At 42.9% G+C, this 19,337-nt stretch overlaps 1 protein-coding gene across 21 annotated transcripts in view; it reads right to left on the bottom strand.

Moving 5' to 3' along the window:
• The window catches only part of Tanc1 (tetratricopeptide repeat, ankyrin repeat and coiled-coil containing 1), a 259,962-nt gene that overhangs the window by 33,208 nt on the left and 207,417 nt on the right, over nt 1–19,337 (bottom strand). For all 21 annotated transcript variants that reach the window (XM_074070867.1, XM_074070878.1, XM_074070870.1 and 18 more), the window contains 5 exons: nt 15,793–15,901; nt 14,656–14,778; nt 6,445–6,681; nt 4,133–4,318; nt 1,910–1,988 (listed from right to left, as the gene is read on the bottom strand). In XM_074070867.1, coding sequence (XP_073926968.1) covers nt 1,910–1,988; nt 4,133–4,318; nt 6,445–6,681; nt 14,656–14,778; nt 15,793–15,901 — 734 coding nt within the window. The remainder of the gene's footprint in view (nt 1–1,909; nt 1,989–4,132; nt 4,319–6,444; nt 6,682–14,655; nt 14,779–15,792; nt 15,902–19,337) is intronic.

Below are 19,337 nucleotides of genomic sequence, written 5' to 3'. Positions count from 1 at the left end.
ACTGCTAGGGTGTGCTGCTTGCAGTTGAAACTTGGTGATGAGGGTTGTGTGACCATTTGCTCACATAATCACTATCATCTTCCAGTCCTCTGCAGTCTGCAGTGAGCCAGAAGGCTGCCTCACTTGTCTATTCTCATTCCCACATTTGAGGGTCAGATAACATGGAGCTCACCTTCTAGGCAATGGCATATATTCATGTAAAGCCCCATATTTGCAGATATCCTTGGCATCTAAAATTTTCCCAAGATTTCAAGGAATTTCTTTGACAAACAGAAAGGAGAAGGGGTTAGGGCAGACAATGGCGGTCATTATTGAAGGAACATGGGCAGAAGGTACCATGCAAAAAAAAAATACAGAGAAGGCAAGGTTAGTCTCATTGATACACAGTCCACAGAAAACTGCAGTGGGCTCTCTAAGCCTGAAAGACAATGCTGACCCTGCCTTAGCTTAAAATGTAAGAATTTAAAAACTCTTGTTGGATGAAATTCACTCCCAATGAGAGAATTCATACCCAATAGTTGGTAACTGCTTCCTAGGCCACAAAAGTAGTCTAAAGGTTATGAATGGGCCTTGCATGAGAGGGGCTGAACTACTCTGTACTTTTTCACTAAGACAAATGGGACAAGTATAAGGAGATAAATTCTGTCAGCACCCTCAGTGCTTGGAAGCAGGTAAGTCTCTGGTGAGAACAAAGCTCAGATGAATACCTACATCCTGCAACAAAGAACCTAACCCCACCGAGCCCAGACTTCTCACCTACACAGTGTGAGATAATAAATGCATATTGTTAAAAAAAAAATATCAAGATGGGAAATCTTTGGTTTTTCAAGGTGTCTCTTTAGCCTTCAACCAACTGGCAGAACCTCAAGGTGGGGAAGACAGAAATTCAGGACTGGTCCACACCATATGGTGTTCTGCTCTTTCCCTGCAACCCAGGCCATGCTTTGCTCCTCCTCAGTCCACAATGAATGCTGGGGAAGCCAGGCTGATGGTGGCAGCCCAGAGGGGCCATGTGGCTCTGAAGAGCAGGCGTGCACTCCCACCAGGAAAATCTCAGAGACTTTTCCTAAGTGTGAGTTAGCTAATAAACTCTCCACGCCACCATCTGGCTTGTTAGGATATAATTTAGAAGCATTTGGAAACAAATCTGTGTGAGAGAAATGGAAATCACATATACTGTGTACATGCACAACCTGGAAATGCACATCAAACACTCTTGGTTACATCTACTAAAAATGACTCATAATTTCTAACCAATGGTATTAGAAATCTAACATGAGTCATGTTAGATTTCTAATACCAATTCAGTCAAATGAAAAATTTCAAAGCAGCAGTATTTTCATTAATCTGAATTTTAATCTCCATTAAATTTCCTCACTTCTGGCTTTCTTCCCACTGTAGTGAAGTACATACACCACAGACCAATGAAATGGATTTCATTGGTTGTAGTCATTATTTTACGTAAGGCCCAGAAGGCCTGAGTTCTACGCTTATACTACAAGACAAGGTAGATCATGGTCTTCTCTACTGAGCCACATTTAATTCACCTGAAAATGGATACTGAAGTTTCTGCCCGGCTCACTTGGCAAGAGTCACAGGAAGATCCAGTGGGTTAGGACATGTGAAGACTTGACAAACCAGAATGACTTGTTTAGGTATTTCCCTATGATAGTCCTCTGATGCATGGCAACTGCTAGTCTAATTCAAAATGATCCAGATTTTATATGCTTTTAGAGAAGCTTTACAACTTGTTTGGAAAGTTTAAAAAGCTTTAAACTTCAAATGCTCCGTGATAAAATAAAAAGAGGACTTGCATGCATCACAAGTCACTCTTACGACAATTAGGCCACAATGGGGGCTAAAACATCAAGCGAGCTGCTCATGACTACAGCAGTGGAAACATAATTACCTGTTTCTCCCCACAATGTGTCGGTGCCATTGACTTCGATTTCATGTTCCTCTTCCATTCCCAGCAAGCACTGGACCACCTGTCAGAAGTGCCAAGGTGATTTAATGAGTTCTCATAGCAATAGGTGCTTATTATATTCCATATATCAAAGAAGAGTGTTGTTTTTAACTATTATTATCTCATGCTGCACAAAGAGAGAAAATATAATGAAAACTGTTTTCAAGCATAATTCATATGCTATTCACACTTTCACTTGGAGAAGAATTAAAAAAAAATCTCCGTGAATTTCAGCAACACTGTTTAGGATTACTAGGTACTCAGAATTCTAATGAATTCCAACATGACCCAAATATGCCAGCCTAATCAACAAAGGACATGGCAGACTGTGTAAAGTGCAGTTTCTGCATAAATCACCAGAAGATGGTGAATCCATTTTTCACAAGGAAGGAAAAAAAGGTGATATATACTTTGTTCAACAACAAAAAAAATTTTTTTAAAAGTACTGTCCAAGTGATTTTTCTACTGACAGCATTGTTCTTTTCCTCCCAGGCATCATTCTGTCAAAGAGCAGGTCAGGTCTGAAGGCAGGAAAGCTGGCTCTCAAGGAAACAAAGAATCCATGCCCTGGACCAGAGCCAACATTCACCTGAGCAGCAGCAGTGACAGGAGCACAAGACAAAGCCATCTTTCAGTCTCCCAATCCATACTACGGTATGCTAAAGAATGGCCCCCAAACAGGCTCACAACCTAACTTCAGGCACCTGTAAATGTTACCTTAAATGGTAAGAGGAACTTGTCAATGTTGTTACCAGCCTTGAAATGGGAGATTATTCTGAACTATCAGTGTGTACAGTGTATCTGCTATACACCTGATATAATCATGGAAGTCCTGAGGGAAGGACAGGAGGAACCCAGGCTGGAGAAAGGAAATGGCATCATGACAGTTGAAATGATGTACTCTAATGAAGGAGGAAGGGGCCACAAGCTACGGAATACAGATGGCTTCAAGAAGCTAGAAAAGTCAGAACCTTTCCTAAAGAAAGCTGGCCTCCTTACACCTCCATTTTAAACTTTTGACCTGCAGAAATCTAAGAGTAAGTATGTTGTTTTTAGCAACTTATAGCCATTTTTTACAACAGATTTAAGAAACTAACAGACCAGACCCTTCAAACAGTTTCATGAATAAACCATGCTTTTTTCCATAAAATGGCTGGTTACTGGGGTGTTTTTTGCTCAGTATTCCTCCAAGCCATCTTTAAAATGAGGGGTGAACATGAGTTGGGGGTTGTATCTTAACAAGGTGTTCACACTCTTCCCAATGATAATTTTTCAAATTCTGGACCATCTCAGACTTGGAGAACAGTTTAAAAAGGAAAAAACATCTCTATTTCCATATACGTATATGATGTGACACGCTCTGTGTATTTAGTCCTATGTATTTTTTGGTATTTTAAATGTCAAGTCAGCCAGCAGTACATGCTTCTGTGTGTGTTTGCCCTTGTGTTTAAGTGCAACTGTCAGCCACCCAGCTTGGCACTCAAATTTACTCTAAGCCATTCTGGGGAAAGAATCTTACCAAATACTGGCACCTCTAATTGCTTGAAGATAATACAGAGTGAGCAATACATGGAAGAGCGTGAGTAAAATGTTATTAAATTCATAGACAAAGCTAAGACATAGGTCAGGAGATGACAATTAAATCTTCAAACTGAGGAATACCAACATCTACCAGAAATAAATGCTCTATTTAACTGCTGCATGCAGTTTTCCTTCAGTGTAGAAACTACAGTGACAAGCATTCTTACGTGCTTTCAAAGCATTAAAATTCTATTTTTAAAAAAATCCTTCAAATACTCAAGAATGATTTTAGAACTAGGACTCTTTGTGATTTTTTTTTAAGATTACAAGGACAAAAGAATGAATCAAAGGGAAAAAAATAAGACAGCAGGGTGGAAGGTAAAAGTAGAACAGGGAAGGAAGAGAGAAACAGGAGGAAGAGTAGAGCCTGAGCATAGCTGAGAGGCCTCGTGTGGGCATGCGACCATGGGCTCACTTGTAGGAAGGATGTGGTGTCAACAGAAGTCAACAGCTAGTTCCTTATTTTCTTTCATTCCTTGAGTGCATCACAGACTCACAACTGGGAAGGTGGTGACTGACCAAAGCAAGTGATCCACTGGGCCAGGGCTTCCCTTTTCCCAGGAAGGAGCCCCGTGGTCCACTTACCGAGCTGTGGCCCATGCTGGCAGCCGCTGTCAGTGCCTGCTGCAGAGCTTGGCTTTTCCTCAGTGTGCCAGGTTGGGGAGGACCCACTGACCACTCACAGGTTAATAGGTACTGGAGAATGTTGCTATGGCCCCGCAGTGCACTGTGGACAAGTGCACACTGGCCTTTCTTATCCAAGTGATCCACCTGAGGGGCAGGAGCAAAGGAAGAGCACGGGTGAGCATCCCTTTACTCTAAGAACACCAGTGCACCCAAGGCCATGTGCAAACTGCACCCTATCATAAATGGATGTGGGTTCACAATCCAGCTCACCTGCCTGGACAGCACTGAATCTTTGTTTAGAACACTAATTACTCCACAAAGATACTCTCCACACCCAAATGTCTCTTTGGCAAATTACTTGGAGCCCCAACTTCTTTTGTAGCATGTATGAAGGCATAGACCAAAATCTTTGACAAAGCCCTTTGTTCCCGATGGGGTACTTATGGGGAGCATTCTCAGGCTGCTGTGAAGAGCTGCCATTTGGGGGAGGAGAGCAGCTCCTTGCTCACCAAGGGAATCAAAGAAAGGGAGGCATCTACAGAATATAGCTCTGAACAAGGAAGGCCAGGAGAGGAGTGCATGCAGGCAGGTGACCTGGGACATCCTGGCATGTAAAAGTGGAGCCTACAAAGTTTGGGGAGGCCAGTTAGTCAGAAAGGGGGAGTTTGTGAGTGCTGCCTACCTTCTAAAGGCCCAAAGGTAGCAGGCGGCCCATCATCCCCATCTAAACCCAGGCAGTACTGGGACTGAAGAAGAGCACAGGGCCTAGGCTTGCTGTGTTTGCAGATTCTGGGGAGCCCTGCATCCTTACTCAGGGGCTTTGTAAGAGCAACCAACATGACTATTGGCCTCCTTCAAGTGAGTTTTCAGCTGTGATAGGAGGGGCCTGCTGGCCTCAGAATAAAACCAAGGGACAGTTGGGAGCTGGAAATGGAGGCATGTAAAATGCAGCAGTTAAATAGAGAAGACGAACCAATTCAGGTAACAATACACATAGACATGAAAATGTCACCATGAAACTCCCTGTATAGATATCTTAAACAAACAAAAATGTCTTTTTTTAAAAAATGAGAACAGGAAGGTAAAAGATCCTGTCTGGGGTTGGTACCAGTGGGAGGGGAGGAGATATTGGGTGAGGGTAAATATGGTAAAAATATTATGCACTTACGTAAGAAAGTAGAAAAATCAGACCTGTGAAACTATTCCAGAAATGGGGGGAAGGGGCATAAAGGAGAATGTTGGCAGGGGGTTAACTTTGATATATTGTAAAAACTTTTGTAAATGTCACAATGTACCCCCAGTACAACAATAATAAAAAAATTAGGAAGAAAAAGACACGTGCTGTGAAGGTTCAGCAAGACATTTCCCCTCTAGGAGTTCACATTTAGACGTCCCAAACCCTAGATTTTTGAGAAAGAGAGAAATGAAGTCTCCAAATGCTACTAGAAGTCTAACGTTTAGTGGGTTTATTTTGGTTGACCTTCAAATATCCTAATTAATTCAGCAGGCAAAAGACCATTACAAAGTCTTATCTGTTATTAGATTTGGCAATGAAGTGCTTATAGTAAACCTGAAGGAAGAGTCCTGTGAGCTGAGCATCCTTATTTAATCTGGGAGCACTGGCCATTCTAAAGTAACTGGCATAGCAACCCACTGTTGTTTCCAACTGATAGTAGTAATCGCTTGATTTACTGCTCACAGCAAGACTCTGCTGTGGTTCCTGCTGGACAGATGAGAAGACTGAGCTTTAAGGGCTCAGTAACTCACCCAACATACCAGCTGCTAGTGGAGCAAAGACTCCAGGCCATCTACTTCCTGTAACTCAAGCACAGAGCTTCTAAGAAGCACAGAACTCACATGAGCAGGCGGAGAAGAAAGCAAACACTTAAGACCCTTTTAACCAATTGTGGCTATGTTGAACTCTATAGTAAGTTCTAGGTAAATACCTGCAGGCTGTGTGAGGATGGTTCTACTTACGCAACTAGTGGACAGGAGGCTCCCTGGTGCCTCATCTCGGACAATAATAAGTAGAGAAATAGTTGAGGCATGAACTCATGGTCCACCTCTCTCCTGAGACTGCCTCCCCCAAGCTGACACGGACAGCTCTACCCTCTCTATGCGGCACTTTCTCACTTCCCTGCAGTTTGACAAAGGAGAAAGCAAGCGAGACTAGCCCACAAGATAACAATTCCAGCAATGATAGGAAGAGACTCCCCACCCATCCCATGCCCTGGCTGTAGTTCCCCACAGTGGGGAAGTCTGTTGCTTACCCTTGCCCCCTTTTTGGTCAGCAGACACACCAGCTTCATGTGGCCAGCAGCTGCTGCATAGCAGAGTGCAGTCATGCCATTCTCTGACATTCCATCCAGGCAGGCGCCGAATTCCAAGAGTAGAGTGACAACTTCCTCATGGCCCAGGTGAGACTGGATGCACAGGATGGGGGCATTATTTAACACTTCTGTCCTGTAGTTCACGTTGGCTCCTCCCAAAATCAGGAGGCGGCTCACCTGTTGGACAATGTCCCCCAACAAGATTAACTACTCATATACACTTTAGTTTCAACAGCATCTGTGGAGAAGGGCAGTAGTCTCAACTTTTTGTTTTTAACCTAGTGGATCTCAAACTTGTTTGTGCCCCAGTATCAAACAAGGGATGTGTGAATAATGTACATGCTCACTGGTGGGAACATCAAACAGGGCAGCCACAATGGAAAGCTGTTTTATAGTTCCTCAAGAAAATTAAGAAGGCTGGTAGAGTGGCTCAAGCAGTAAGAGCACCTGCCTTGCAAGTGTTAGGCCCTGATTTCAAACCCCAGTGCCTTGGGGAAAAAAAAAATTAATACTAGAACTACTATATGATCCAGAAATCCCACTCTGGGTATAGCAGACCATTGGAATCCATTGGTACATGGTTCCAAGATCACTGTTGAGGAAATACTGCATGCTCAGGATGCACAGAGTTCAGTACTGTACTGCAGATGTTTGTTTCATTTTTCCCATGACATCACCCAACTTTCACTAAGGAAATGCCGACTTTCAACAAATCTACAATTTTCTCTTTATCACTTCAATTTAAGCACATTAACATTGTCCTTGCTTTCGGGCATCCTTTGCTTTCTGGAAAGCCTATTTCACAAAATCAAGGAAGGGAAACACTTAGCAGATTACACAATTTCAACACAACTGACAATAACATGGGACTGACTGACTGCTTCTTTGCATCAACTGAGCCGTGTAATACATGCACAGGAATTTAAATTTTTTGTTTTTGAAACTTGATTTTTTTTTTTACTGCGAGTGGTCAAAACTGTGTGTAATAAATCTGTTAATAAGGTGTTCCTACTGGATATTAAAAATTATTAAAAGTAGGCTCTTGAGGAACTATTTGCACACCCATGTTTGCTGTAGTAGCATTCACAAAGGCCAAGAATGGAGGCAACTCCAATGTCCATCAGAAGATGAATGGTTTAAGAAAATGTGGTAGGCACATTCAGGGGGAGATCTATCACTCAGCCTTAAAGAGGCAGACAATTCTCACAAGCTACAATAGAGAAGGATATAAAAACTGTGATAAGTTAAGTAAACCAGAAACAAAAGGACAAATAAGGTATGACATTACTTATGAGGCACCTACAGTAATCAAATACATAAGACACAGGAAGTGGAGCGTTGCTTTCCCGGGCATGGGCAGAGGGGGACATGAGAGTTGTTTAATGGATAGAGTCTTAGTTCTACAAGATGAAAAGTTCTAGAAATTTATCACACAACAATGTAAAAATACTTTACAGACCTGTACACTTAAAATGGTTTATATTATGTGTTTTTAAAATCACAATTAAAGTAAGAATTTTAACATGCAGAGTGCAGCTCCTCCACCCAGGTCTAGGTGTTGCATTTTTAATGAGTTCCCAGGTAAGACTAATGCTGTTGATTTAGGAAAGCACACTTTAAAAAAAAAAAAAATCACAGTTTAACTTAAATAAAAACAAACTTTATTTTTGTAGCAATTAAATAATCATCACAGGATTAAATAATTGGCAGTAAGAAAAAGCAAAAAGAAAATACAAATAGTCTCTTTTCTTATAATTACTGCTCCTGTCACCCACTAAACACCTTGCATCCAGGTCTCGGGGAGTTTTCTATCTATGAATTTTTAAATAAAATCACTTTACATATGCAAATTTTAGCTATATCAATATCTCCTTCAAATCTCCAGATCAGTATAAAAAAAATGACTCCTCTTAAGATGCCTAGTGCGTTTCTTCACACGGTTGCCTTCGACAGTCCCAACCTACATCTATCACTCCCCCTGCAAGACCCTGGCAGGTCCTCAGGCTGCCATTAAATGTGAAAGCCACAGAGACTGTGTCATTTATTAGACTAAAGACACAAGGGGATGATTAAAAGATACAGGAAGATGACAGGCATATGAAATGCAGGGCACTTCAGTGATATGTGTTCAGGAGAGTAGCTGACAGAATATTTACAAACTGATGGGTGTAGGAGATGAATCTATCAGGTAGAAAAACCACAGCTCACAATCACACACCAACTCATTAGAGCCCACAGTCAAATCTGAAGATGGCTGCTGCTGAAGCTTGTATCCCTCATGATCCGGGCCACCAGCTTCCTCTCTGACCTGGTCTTCTGGGTCTTTCTCCTCACTTCCCTTATTGTGGGCACCAGGCCCTAAGGTTTATTGCAGACAATGCCAAAGCAAGCCAGGGCCTCATGGCCTCTGATTTGAACGCTCATTGTATAGACAAACATGCCAAAGAATCACTTCCTATGGGACTTTGCTCCAGTACCAGGACTCCAGAGAGAAGTCCTCACCCACACAGAATACCACACCCAAGTATACCCCGCATGTGCACACACCCTCGGCCCTCAGCACATTCTGCTCTCTTGCTTATCCCACTGCATCAGACACTGGATCTAGGGCAGAAGTTCACAAAAGAGAGGCAACTGAAGACCCCACCATAGCCAGGGCTGGCCCTTATGTCAGGTCTTTCACATCACTGGGACCACTGCTTATCCATAAGGAAGGAAGGACAGGCCACACACATTGTGATGCAAAGGGCCTACTGAGCCAGCTGGCTACCTGACGACCCACCCAGTTGCTGACCCTGTCATGTAGCCAAACCCAGGCCAGCATCAACCCAGTTTTAAGACAGAAAAGGGAGACAGGGACAAGAAGTCTGAAAAAGTATTCCTGTTCTGATGTTGATATTAAATGTAAGATTCAGGCAAGCAATGTAAATGATCCCTTCTACAAAGCCACCAGATTCACTCTTTAAAATATCACTAGTATAATTCCTAAGTATTTTTAAACTCTAAGTGCTAAATAAAAGGAGTTTATAATTTCCTTTTGAATAACTATCATCAGTATGGACAATGCTAAAGAAATACTTGGGGATTTTACCAAGGCCTAGGACACCAATTTGGACAAAGAGGAGCTTAGAGGATATATAAGCAGATAGATAAGACTACTGAGGACCACCATGGGATAGGCAGGAATAGCTGTAAATTCCCTGGATGACTCTGCCAGCCAGTTACCATGTCCTTTCCCCACTAACCTCACCCCTTCTTGAGACGCACAGGCCTGAGAGAAAAAAGATGATGGATTAAATAGTCTAAACTCTTAGTCTGCCACTTTAATTTGCTGTGTGACCTCAGAAAATTACTCAACTTGTATGTTCTTTGGGTGCCTCCAAGAAATAAGCAGTCACCTCATTCCACCCAACAGGTTCCCCTTGCAAACAATGTGGGAGGTGTACATTTAGTACTATGATGCATACCCTATAAGACTTCTCCTGGAAGGTATGTGTTTAGGGGCAAAGCTATATGTTTGTCATCGATTCACACCTCATCTGCTTCTGAGAAAAACATTACCTTAGTTGGTGCAAAGCTGTGGGCATTTTTAGTACTTAGGTCGCAGTTTGTGGATCTTCATATAACCTGTGGTTCTTACTCCTGATGCACACTGGAACCACCTGGGAGAATAAACGTTTCCAGTGCTGGGGAGCCCCACGGTGGAGATTCTGACTTCACTGGGACTGAGGCTCTGGCACCCAGAGCTCCCAAGCTCCCAGAGCTTGACAGGTAGGGTTGTAAACACATCAAGTGATAAAGGAATCTGCAGGCAAGGTGCAAGGGTGCTGAGCGTCAGGTGTCCTTTCAGCTGTGTAATTTGGGGAACAATACCAAACCTCAACTTCCTCAACTGAAAAATGAGGTTGAAAGCAATTTTACTTCAGTGGGTGGTTCTGAAGATTAAACATGAATGTCCAAAAAAGAGACATGTTTATAGGTATTTGTGCTTATACACACCCTTCCCCGCACACCCACAAAGTATTTAGCACAGCACTCAGCATCCTGAAAGTGCTGAATAAATATTAATTGCTATTGTTACCATTATCCTTTTGTGGATCTTCAGAGGAAGTTCGCAAATGACCAAGAGTTTTGGCCTCCAGTCCACACGGCCCAAAGGCTGTTCAAAGCACAGAGCAGCAGGGAGATTCATGTAGGGTGGAGGGCAGATGTGCCTCACCTGGAACCATGAGACCTCAGGGCAGGCAGTTGCTGTTTACAGCCACTAACAAAACATACAGAAGTTCCTAGGTGCCTGCGGCCCTTGTGTATCACAGTTTCCAGAGACAAGGTGAAGCACAGCGACAAAGCACTCAAAAAACGCCAGCTTCTTTCCCAAGAGCTTCAATATTGAGCCTTCTGATCACTCTGGGAGAGAGGTTCTTCTGCTGTTTCCATTTTATAGGTGAGAACACTGAGGCTCAGAGCAGGTAGGGAAAAAAAGCCCACTCCTGCCTGGAACAGCCCAACAACAAAGTGGCAGCTCCAGTTAGACTTCAGTGCCCAAAGGAAGGCAATGAAATGGCCATTCTATACATTTTTATTTGTTTATTTTGTTTTGTTGAGACAGGGTTTCACTAAGTAGCCCATTCTGGCCTCAAACCTGCAATTCTATCTCAGCCTTGAGGTGCTGGGATTAAAAGCATGTACCACCATGCCCAGTTCATCCATTCGTGTCCAACAGCACAGAGTTTTCAGTCTTTATCACAGAAGCTCTCCTTAGCTAACCCTTAGAAGCAGCAATATTATTTATAAACTCAAGACTTAGTGAATGTAAGTACAAACAAAATGGCACTGGGGGGTAGGCCAAGTGATATGACCATGAGAAAAAGGCCAACTTGGCTATGAGGCAGGAGTCACATTTTCTTCACTAAGTACACCAGAAAATTCCTGAGGTGCAGCTGTTTAAAAAAGTGCTGTGCCTAATTGTGGTGCAGAATATGACTGGCTTCCCCACACCCAGCCAAGGAAAGTTAGGCCAAGTTACCCCTCACTCCTATTCTTTCCTTCCTAAGCAGAAAAACACAACCTGCGTTCTCCCAGGTCCACGACCCTGGCTGATGGCCAGTTCTATGAGAAGGTACAGCAAAAATGACCAGCTAAACAGGACCCCAGCAGGCCGGCCAGGTGCAGCCTGTCCTAACCCTGGCCCAGTGATGGGAGGCTAAAGTGTTAGAAATCACTTGCCTGCCTCCAAAATTACTAAGTAATCATTCCAGAGCAAGTCACTTTAATTTACAAAAGTGGCAAACTGCAATTATTGCTCAAAATGACATTCATTCCTGTATGACAACATTTAATATGCTAAAAAAAGTTCCTTAATTGCATGCATAATTTTAAATTACTATAATTTGCTCAAGATTCTGTGAAAACCTTTTTTGTCCCCCTTCAAAGATTAAAAAAAAAAAAAAGAAGGATAATGGAAAGTCTTAAGATTCTATAACAAATTAAATAATTTTGGGGATGGGATTCATGTAGGTGACACCAGTTTTATAAAACAAATAAAAATGAACAACTCTTAAAGGTGCTATGTTAAAGATGAAAGAGTTCTAATCCCAAGAGTCAAGTTCATTGCATTGTTATGTTGTACCTTTTTATTGCTGTCTTAAAAACCTGTATTCAATATAGTATGATGTTTCCCGTTAGATTTCTCTGCATTAAAGGAAAAACTTTTGGGGATGGGCATGTAGCTCAGTGGTAGAGCGCTTGCCTGGCATGTACACCCTGGGCTCCATCCACAGCACTGTGGAGGGCGACGGGCAACTTCTGTGCTGTGCCCATAAATTCCTTAAGTTAATAAAAACAGATTATCATTTTTATTTCTATTTCTTTTCTGTTTGTTATCACATAGAATTTTTTTTAATTATGGAGAAGTCAAAAGATCTACTGTTTGCTGGCAAGAAAGATGAAACAATGTTATAGTATCTTAACCTCTAATTCTTATGAAATCTAAGTGAAAAATAAAAAGTATTTTTTGGTAGTACTTGTGAATGATCTCAGGGCTTAGTGCTTGCAAAGCAGGCACTCTACTTCTTGAGTCACACCTCTAGTCCGTTTTGCTCTAGTTATTTTGAAGATGGGTCTTGCAAACTCTTTGCCAGGGTTGGCCTTGAACTGCTATCTTCCTGGTCTCATCCTCAAAATAGCATGAATTAAACACATGACCCACTGGTGCCCAGGCTGGCCTTGAACTCACGATCCTCCAGCCTCTGTCTCCCAAACAGCTGGGATTACAAAAATAAAAAAATTCTTAATAAAGCTTCTTCATTATGTGACATCTAAACTTAAAGAAATATCTACCTTTATTTCAGAGGAACTGCATCCAGAACATAAGTGTTCCCTCTGATCAGGATCAGAGAAGCTGGTTCTCCCGAACTAAAAAAAAAAAAAAAAAAAAAAAATGGCTTCCTGGCTGGGCATAGAGGTGCGTGCCAGGGAGGTGGGGGGACTGGCAAGACCTCATCTCAACCAACAAGCTGGGTGTGGTAGTTCATGCTGCAATCCCAGCTACACAGGAGACAGAAGTAGGAGGATCACAGTCCAAGGCCTGTGATTTCAGATTATCTGAAAAATAACTAAAGCAAAAAGGATTGGGAGCATGGCTCAAGTGGTAGAGCACCTGTCTAACAAGTGAGAGACACTGAGTTCAAACCCCAGTACCACCCATTCTCTTCCTGCCTCCCCGCCAAAAAAAGGCTTCCTGCCTGTCTGTCTATAAAAACCCGCATGTAGGACTCTGCTGGGACACAACTGAGATCTTTCAGTTGAGAGTGTGAGCACTAATATGCTAAGGAAAAGGAATGGAGTAGGGCCAAGCATGGGATCCCAGTGAGCAGTTCTACCAAGAAGCCCAGCTAAGCGTAAATCAAAGCTAAAATCCAACAGGCCCGCTGCCCTTCGGTCTCTGACACTAATGGGGGCTAGGTCCACCTGAACAATGTGGCACTTTTATTCTTACAAAGCCACTGTCTGCATCCACCCTGCATCCAGCAGCCTCTGGGTTGGCCATGCCCAGGCTCTGGGCACTGCAAGGTCCTCCCTGACACCCGGGAGCCTCAGGCAGCTTTGTAAAACCCTCACTCCACAAACTTACCAGAGAGACAGAGAAGGGAAAATGGGGCAGAGCACGCCTCTAACCAGACAAGACCAGACCCCAAGGTGAGCATGTTGAGGGTCAGGTGTGTGGACAGCAGGGGAGGAAAGCCACCCAAGGCTCTAGGAGTGTCCCCCATGGCTTCACCTCTGGTACATACTGTCCCCTACCCAGGTGGGTTTGAAGAGCATCAGTGAGAAGTAGATGTCAGATGCCTGGAATATGACCAGGGCTTCACCTAGCCCTTCATTGGATGATCATGTTAGGCTCTCCTGTATTGCTAAGAGGGGACAGATTCAATAATCATTTCATAGATGTGACTTACGGGGGAAGACTCGGTTCACTGGGAAACCACGCCACAGCTCCATAGGCAGCCGGACACGCCAGGGCCTGGGACTGAGAGGCCTGGACACGTCTCTGTAGCCTTAATGAAATGTATGACCCCTGTGAATTTCTGATGATCAGACTGCATTAAATGGGGACAGAAAAATCTACCTTAAAAAGTAGAGCAGAATATTGTGACATGAAACTACTGACCACGAAGCAAAGAAGTTCTTGGCTCAGAAGCTGGCCAACTTAATACTCTTTCCAAAGTCAGAAATGCAGCTCATCTGCAAACTCTTGTCATCATTTTTCTATGTTCTCTTGGCTTCATGTCACTCATGGATGCTTAATTTTCTATGAAGCATGAAGATATCATTTAGACCCAAGGCACTTTAAAAAAATCCTGTTTCTCTGGCAATCTCTCCCAGAGAATTTCCTTTGTGAACTGCTTTCTCAACACATTCACTCTGAAACAGTTGCCATGTGGTCACACAGCAGCCTCAATTACCCAGATCTTCCTGCCAGAGCAAAAGCTAAACTTCTAACAGAGAAATGTGTGGTTTACATGGGGAACAGCATCGATAGGAGCTCCTTTGCTCCACACATGCTAGCCGGTGCTGGGGATGGCAGGACTGGAGAAGGAGGAAGAACAGGCCCAGGCCACAGCTCTGCTCCTTGTGTTCACAGCTACTCACCTTCACATTGGGAGTGTAAAGATTCCTGAGAGAAGCAAGGGCAGCAGACAGTCCCTCAGTGCTGTAACCAATCCACAGGGCTTGCAGATGGCTTGAAGAGATTCCAGTCTTCTTACTGAGGCCCTGGAAACAACCAGAGATAGATCTTCCTGAGAGTCTCCTTCCCATATAGGGCATCACTTTGAATGCAAGTCTGCCCCAGAGGGTGTGGATGCATGCTGAATACTTGGCAATTTGTGCAAAGGACGCCTGGACAAGGGCCAGGAAATCACCTGCCTTTGCCACGTGAACCACACAAGTGGGGGAAAGAGATGGCAAATGAAGAGAAAGTTTCCCTTTATAGAAGTAAATTAGAGAAAGGCTAAATGATAAGATTAGAGAATCACCATCGTAACTCCTACTGAATGAATGATTCTAGGCATTACCTATAGAAATGGCTGATAGCATCACAAAATAAGAAGCAAGCACAAATGCTGTGCCTCCTGATACAAGAAACTCTTACCCTTTGTAATCTTGACATCTTAGATGGGGAGAAAAAAAAAATCAACCCAGACCTGATTAAACTGCTATATACAACTACCTAATGAAAGGAAATTCAGGGGAAAAAGGAGCATGTTAAACTACACCCTGATAAACAGGCACACAATCAGAAAATCCACATGGGCCAGACATGGTGGCAAACACCTCACTTGTAGTTCCAGCACTCAGGAGGCTGATGTAGGAGGCTCATGAGTTCAAGGCCAGCTTGGACTATACAGTGAGATGCTGACTCAAAAAAACAAAACAAAAAAAATCCAAGTGGTTCAAAATTATACAGGTTAAGGGCCTCAAGTTCTTTGACAAATAAATAACAAGGAAACAAAAGGAACAAATGAAGTGGAACCTTTGGTTGGAAAGAACTTACAAAGCAAAGAGGAAAAATTTAAGCTCGACCACAGCATTTAGATTCATTCTTGTATGATAAACTAAGGAAAAGGCTAAGTCAGAACAGCGGTTACTTTTAGGGAGCAGGAGAAAGTCATGTTTGGGATGTGGCTGGCTCACTCAGGGCCTTTGAAATGTCACTGAGCAGTCTAAAATCTCCCAAACTGCAAAGTGACAATGAAGAAACCCTCCCCCCATTGGTGAGCACCTCACCTTGAAAATGTGTGCCTTCAGGATGTGGTGGCCGAGCTCCATGGTCTGCTGGCGGTTCAGTTTGCCCTCCTGTCGAGAGAACATGAATGCCAGAAGCGCGTGTCCATTCCTATGAAAAGAAACACGAAGGCTCACTGACAAAAGACCTGACTCACTGCACCACAGGCCCTTGATCGTGTACATCACCATGTGGTCCTTGAACGGTCTTCCTGGTGGCTTCATTACAACCACACAGAATGGGTGAACTGCTGGTTCTTTACAAAGATGTCAAATGCTGCTTCATATTTGAGTCATGTAAGAGCTTTTTCTAGGTTCCCCTATCTCTACAAAGTGACCCATAACTTAAAGTTCTAGCATAGGGCAGGTCTGTACCTTCAGATCCATCCGCTCTCTGCTTATCACCCATAACTCTCTCTTCTCCTGAGTTGATGGCTTATGCCTATCACAAATGCAAACTCCAAGAGACAAGAAGCTTTATCCAAGTAATCAGCTATAATCACAATGTCTAGAAAAATGCCCAATACTCAGTAAACACTCAGATAGGTATTCCTGGATGGGTAGATGGATGGATGGATGAACAGGCAAATGGAGCAGACCCCTACTGGCCTTCAGGCCTCCCCTCAGTATCATCACTAGGATAGACGTGTGTCAAAAGATAAGGCCTTATTTTGTGAAGCAAAGAAAAACCAGGCCATGCTTGGCAGTAGATGCGATCAGTTATATCTATAATCTAAGCTTAGATTGAATACAGGTTCCTGTAGGTGGGGTATGGCTGGGCACATGGTCAACATTCAATGGACACCATGCATTTATTCCCAACTAACCCTTTCACAAGTGGAACCAGTCACACCCTTCCTGTCTGCAGAATTCATTTAGTCTCCTTGTGGACATGGTACCTTTGAGCCAATTTGGAAAAGACAAGAATAGTTGCTTATTCAAATAGCAGTGACTTCTGTGTAATGTGAATTATCATCATTTCTATTAACCTGACAACTCTGAGCTGCTATTTGGTTGAGGAAAAGCAGGTAGTTGTAGAAGAAAGGATAAACATTTTGTGTATGTGTGTGTGTGTGTGTGTGTAAAGCATTCTCTTAGCAGTTGCTGACTAAGATTATTAAAAGAAAGCATTATTTAAACCATATTTCTCCGCATGCATGACAACTTCTCAAAGAAGTTATAAACTATGTCAGAGATGTGGAAATCAAGGTGGAGACCACAAGGTGAGTTTTATCTATCTATCTATCTATCTATCTATTTATTTATTTTTGTGGTACTGAGGTTTTAACTCAGGGTCTTGACAACTTTTTATTTGCCCAGGCTGGCTTGGAACTGTAATCCTCCTAATCTCTGCCTCCTGAGTAGCTAGGATTACCGGTGTGAGTCACTGGCACCTGTTAAGATGAGATTTTATTCCATGGGTAAGGGCCACACTGCCCATGGAGCATCCATAACTCTCCCACAAGCACATCTCTGTGATCCCTTGCAAATGTCCCACCACCCAGACCTCAAGCCTGGGGTTTCCACAGATGAAAGTCTCCTATGCCCTGTTACCATGGAATCTATTCTCTGCCATTCTCCAGGACTCCAGGTCCCCAAGCCATGCCCAGTCCTTTTCCATGGGTTGGTTCCAGGATTCAATCTGGCTCAGAGCACTCCAGTCAGGACTACTCTCCCAACTATGGACTAAGTCACCCTCAGCCACCCAATCACCTGAGCCTTATGGCTGTGCCTAGTACATTCACAACAAAGGCAAAGAAGATGGCAGATTAGAGGTTTCCTCATATGACTCTGTGAGTGACAAGAGGGCAAGAAAAGAAAAACTATATTCAAAGAGGGGGAGAGGTATAGCACTCTGAGAACCAAGAAAGAGGTTAACAGGAAAGTTAGAAAACATGGAGAAATAGAAAGCTGATGTGGTGAAAAATTAGAAGTATTACACAACTCCAACCTGTCTTCCCAAGGAGAGGGGAATCTGAAGTCACAAGCACAAGTTAAGCCTGAAGAGTACAAGTGGCCCCATTGACAAAAGTCTGACAGTCCTAGACACATGGTCCTCTCAAGCCTTAAATCCAGCATGTGTTGGGGGGGGGAGGGTGACTCTTCCTGTGGGGCAGGCCAGCTTTGGAGAAGAAATCTATTGCATTGCTCTCCATATCTTGGAGCGCTATACAGCCTGGTGTCACCTTGAGAGTGGGCCTATTGTTTGAGACTGAGATACTATGGAGACCCGAAAACCAGGAACTATCATAAATCAGGGAGCCTAGGGAAATCTTGCCAGAGTGTCTGGGTGGGAGATGGCCACAGAGGCATTCATGGAGAGGATGAGGGTCAGACATGGACCTGCTGAAATGTTTAAGATGCTAGAGCTTAGGCTATGGAGTATGTGGTAGTTGCTGCCTCATCCTCTGTGGTGAGGATCCAGACTCGTAATCTGAAGATTACCAAGGGGTTGGATCTGAGGGCACTGAGGCCAAAATCAGTAGATTACATAATTCCTGAGGCTCCTTCCCTGTCTCATGTGGCCCACTGTAGGGCACTGGGTTTGAAAACACTCAGACTGGGCCACTGGATTACTCACTTCCCATGGCTCTTACTCTCCAGTGCAGAATTCAGTGCTCTGCTTGCTCCCCTCAGTCTCTGACACATTCAGTGATACTCCTTAGCTTGGATGTTTTTACCATTCCTGGGTGCATAGATGGAGGGGTACACAACAAAGGGAAGCCTCTGGAGTTAATACTGCCCTATGGCTGGCAACATACCCTTGACAAGCTCAGCCCTCAGCCCACATACAGTTCCAGCCTGTATAGTAGGAACAGAGAAGAACTATAAAACTCCAACCACAACTCACTACTCGCCTATACCTAGTGGATTCCAATATTAGAAGACCTAAAAAGAAGCTTTTTGTATCTCATACCTAAGCTAGAATTATTTCTCATTGGATTTGTTTTTCTTTTTCTCTCCCCCTCCTACTTTAATCTAATTTTATTTATTTATTTTTCTTTATTCTTTGGGTTTTAAAATTTTTACTTATTGTTCTTTTCTTCTTCCTTACATTCTTTCCCTTTTCTTTAAAAAAAAATCTTGCTTCTGCTTTCTTCCACTTCCCCACTCTCCTTTATTTCAGTACTTTACTATTAATTTTGCCTTTGTTAATTTTTAACTTATAATTTTTTGCTGCTTTATTTTCTATGGTTTTTGATGGAATAGTTGTTTTTAATTAATTTTTACTGCATTTCTATATCTGGATTATTTTCGTGGTGTTGTTAATACTGTGGTCTGTTTTCTCCTCAAGCCCTCAACACCACCAAAATAATCAAGCAAAATTAATTCAGCAAATGATCAAATCTCTAAGATGAATAAGGTAGAAAGAAAATGACATAGAATATGTGAAGCAAACAAAATTAAAACCAAAAAAGCAATAGGTATTAGTGAGTACCTTTCATTAATAACTTTGAATGTAAATGGTCTTAAGCCTCCAATTAAAATATGTACACTAGCTGACTGGATTAAAAAATGAGATCCAACTATCTATTGTGCAAAAAATT

This window comes from Castor canadensis, chromosome 4 (assembly GCF_047511655.1).
Source record: "Castor canadensis chromosome 4, mCasCan1.hap1v2, whole genome shotgun sequence".
Lineage (NCBI taxonomy): Eukaryota > Metazoa > Chordata > Mammalia > Rodentia > Castoridae > Castor > Castor canadensis.
The sequence above is the reverse complement of the archived record's forward strand: the minus strand, read 5'-3'. Positions and strand labels throughout refer to the sequence as shown.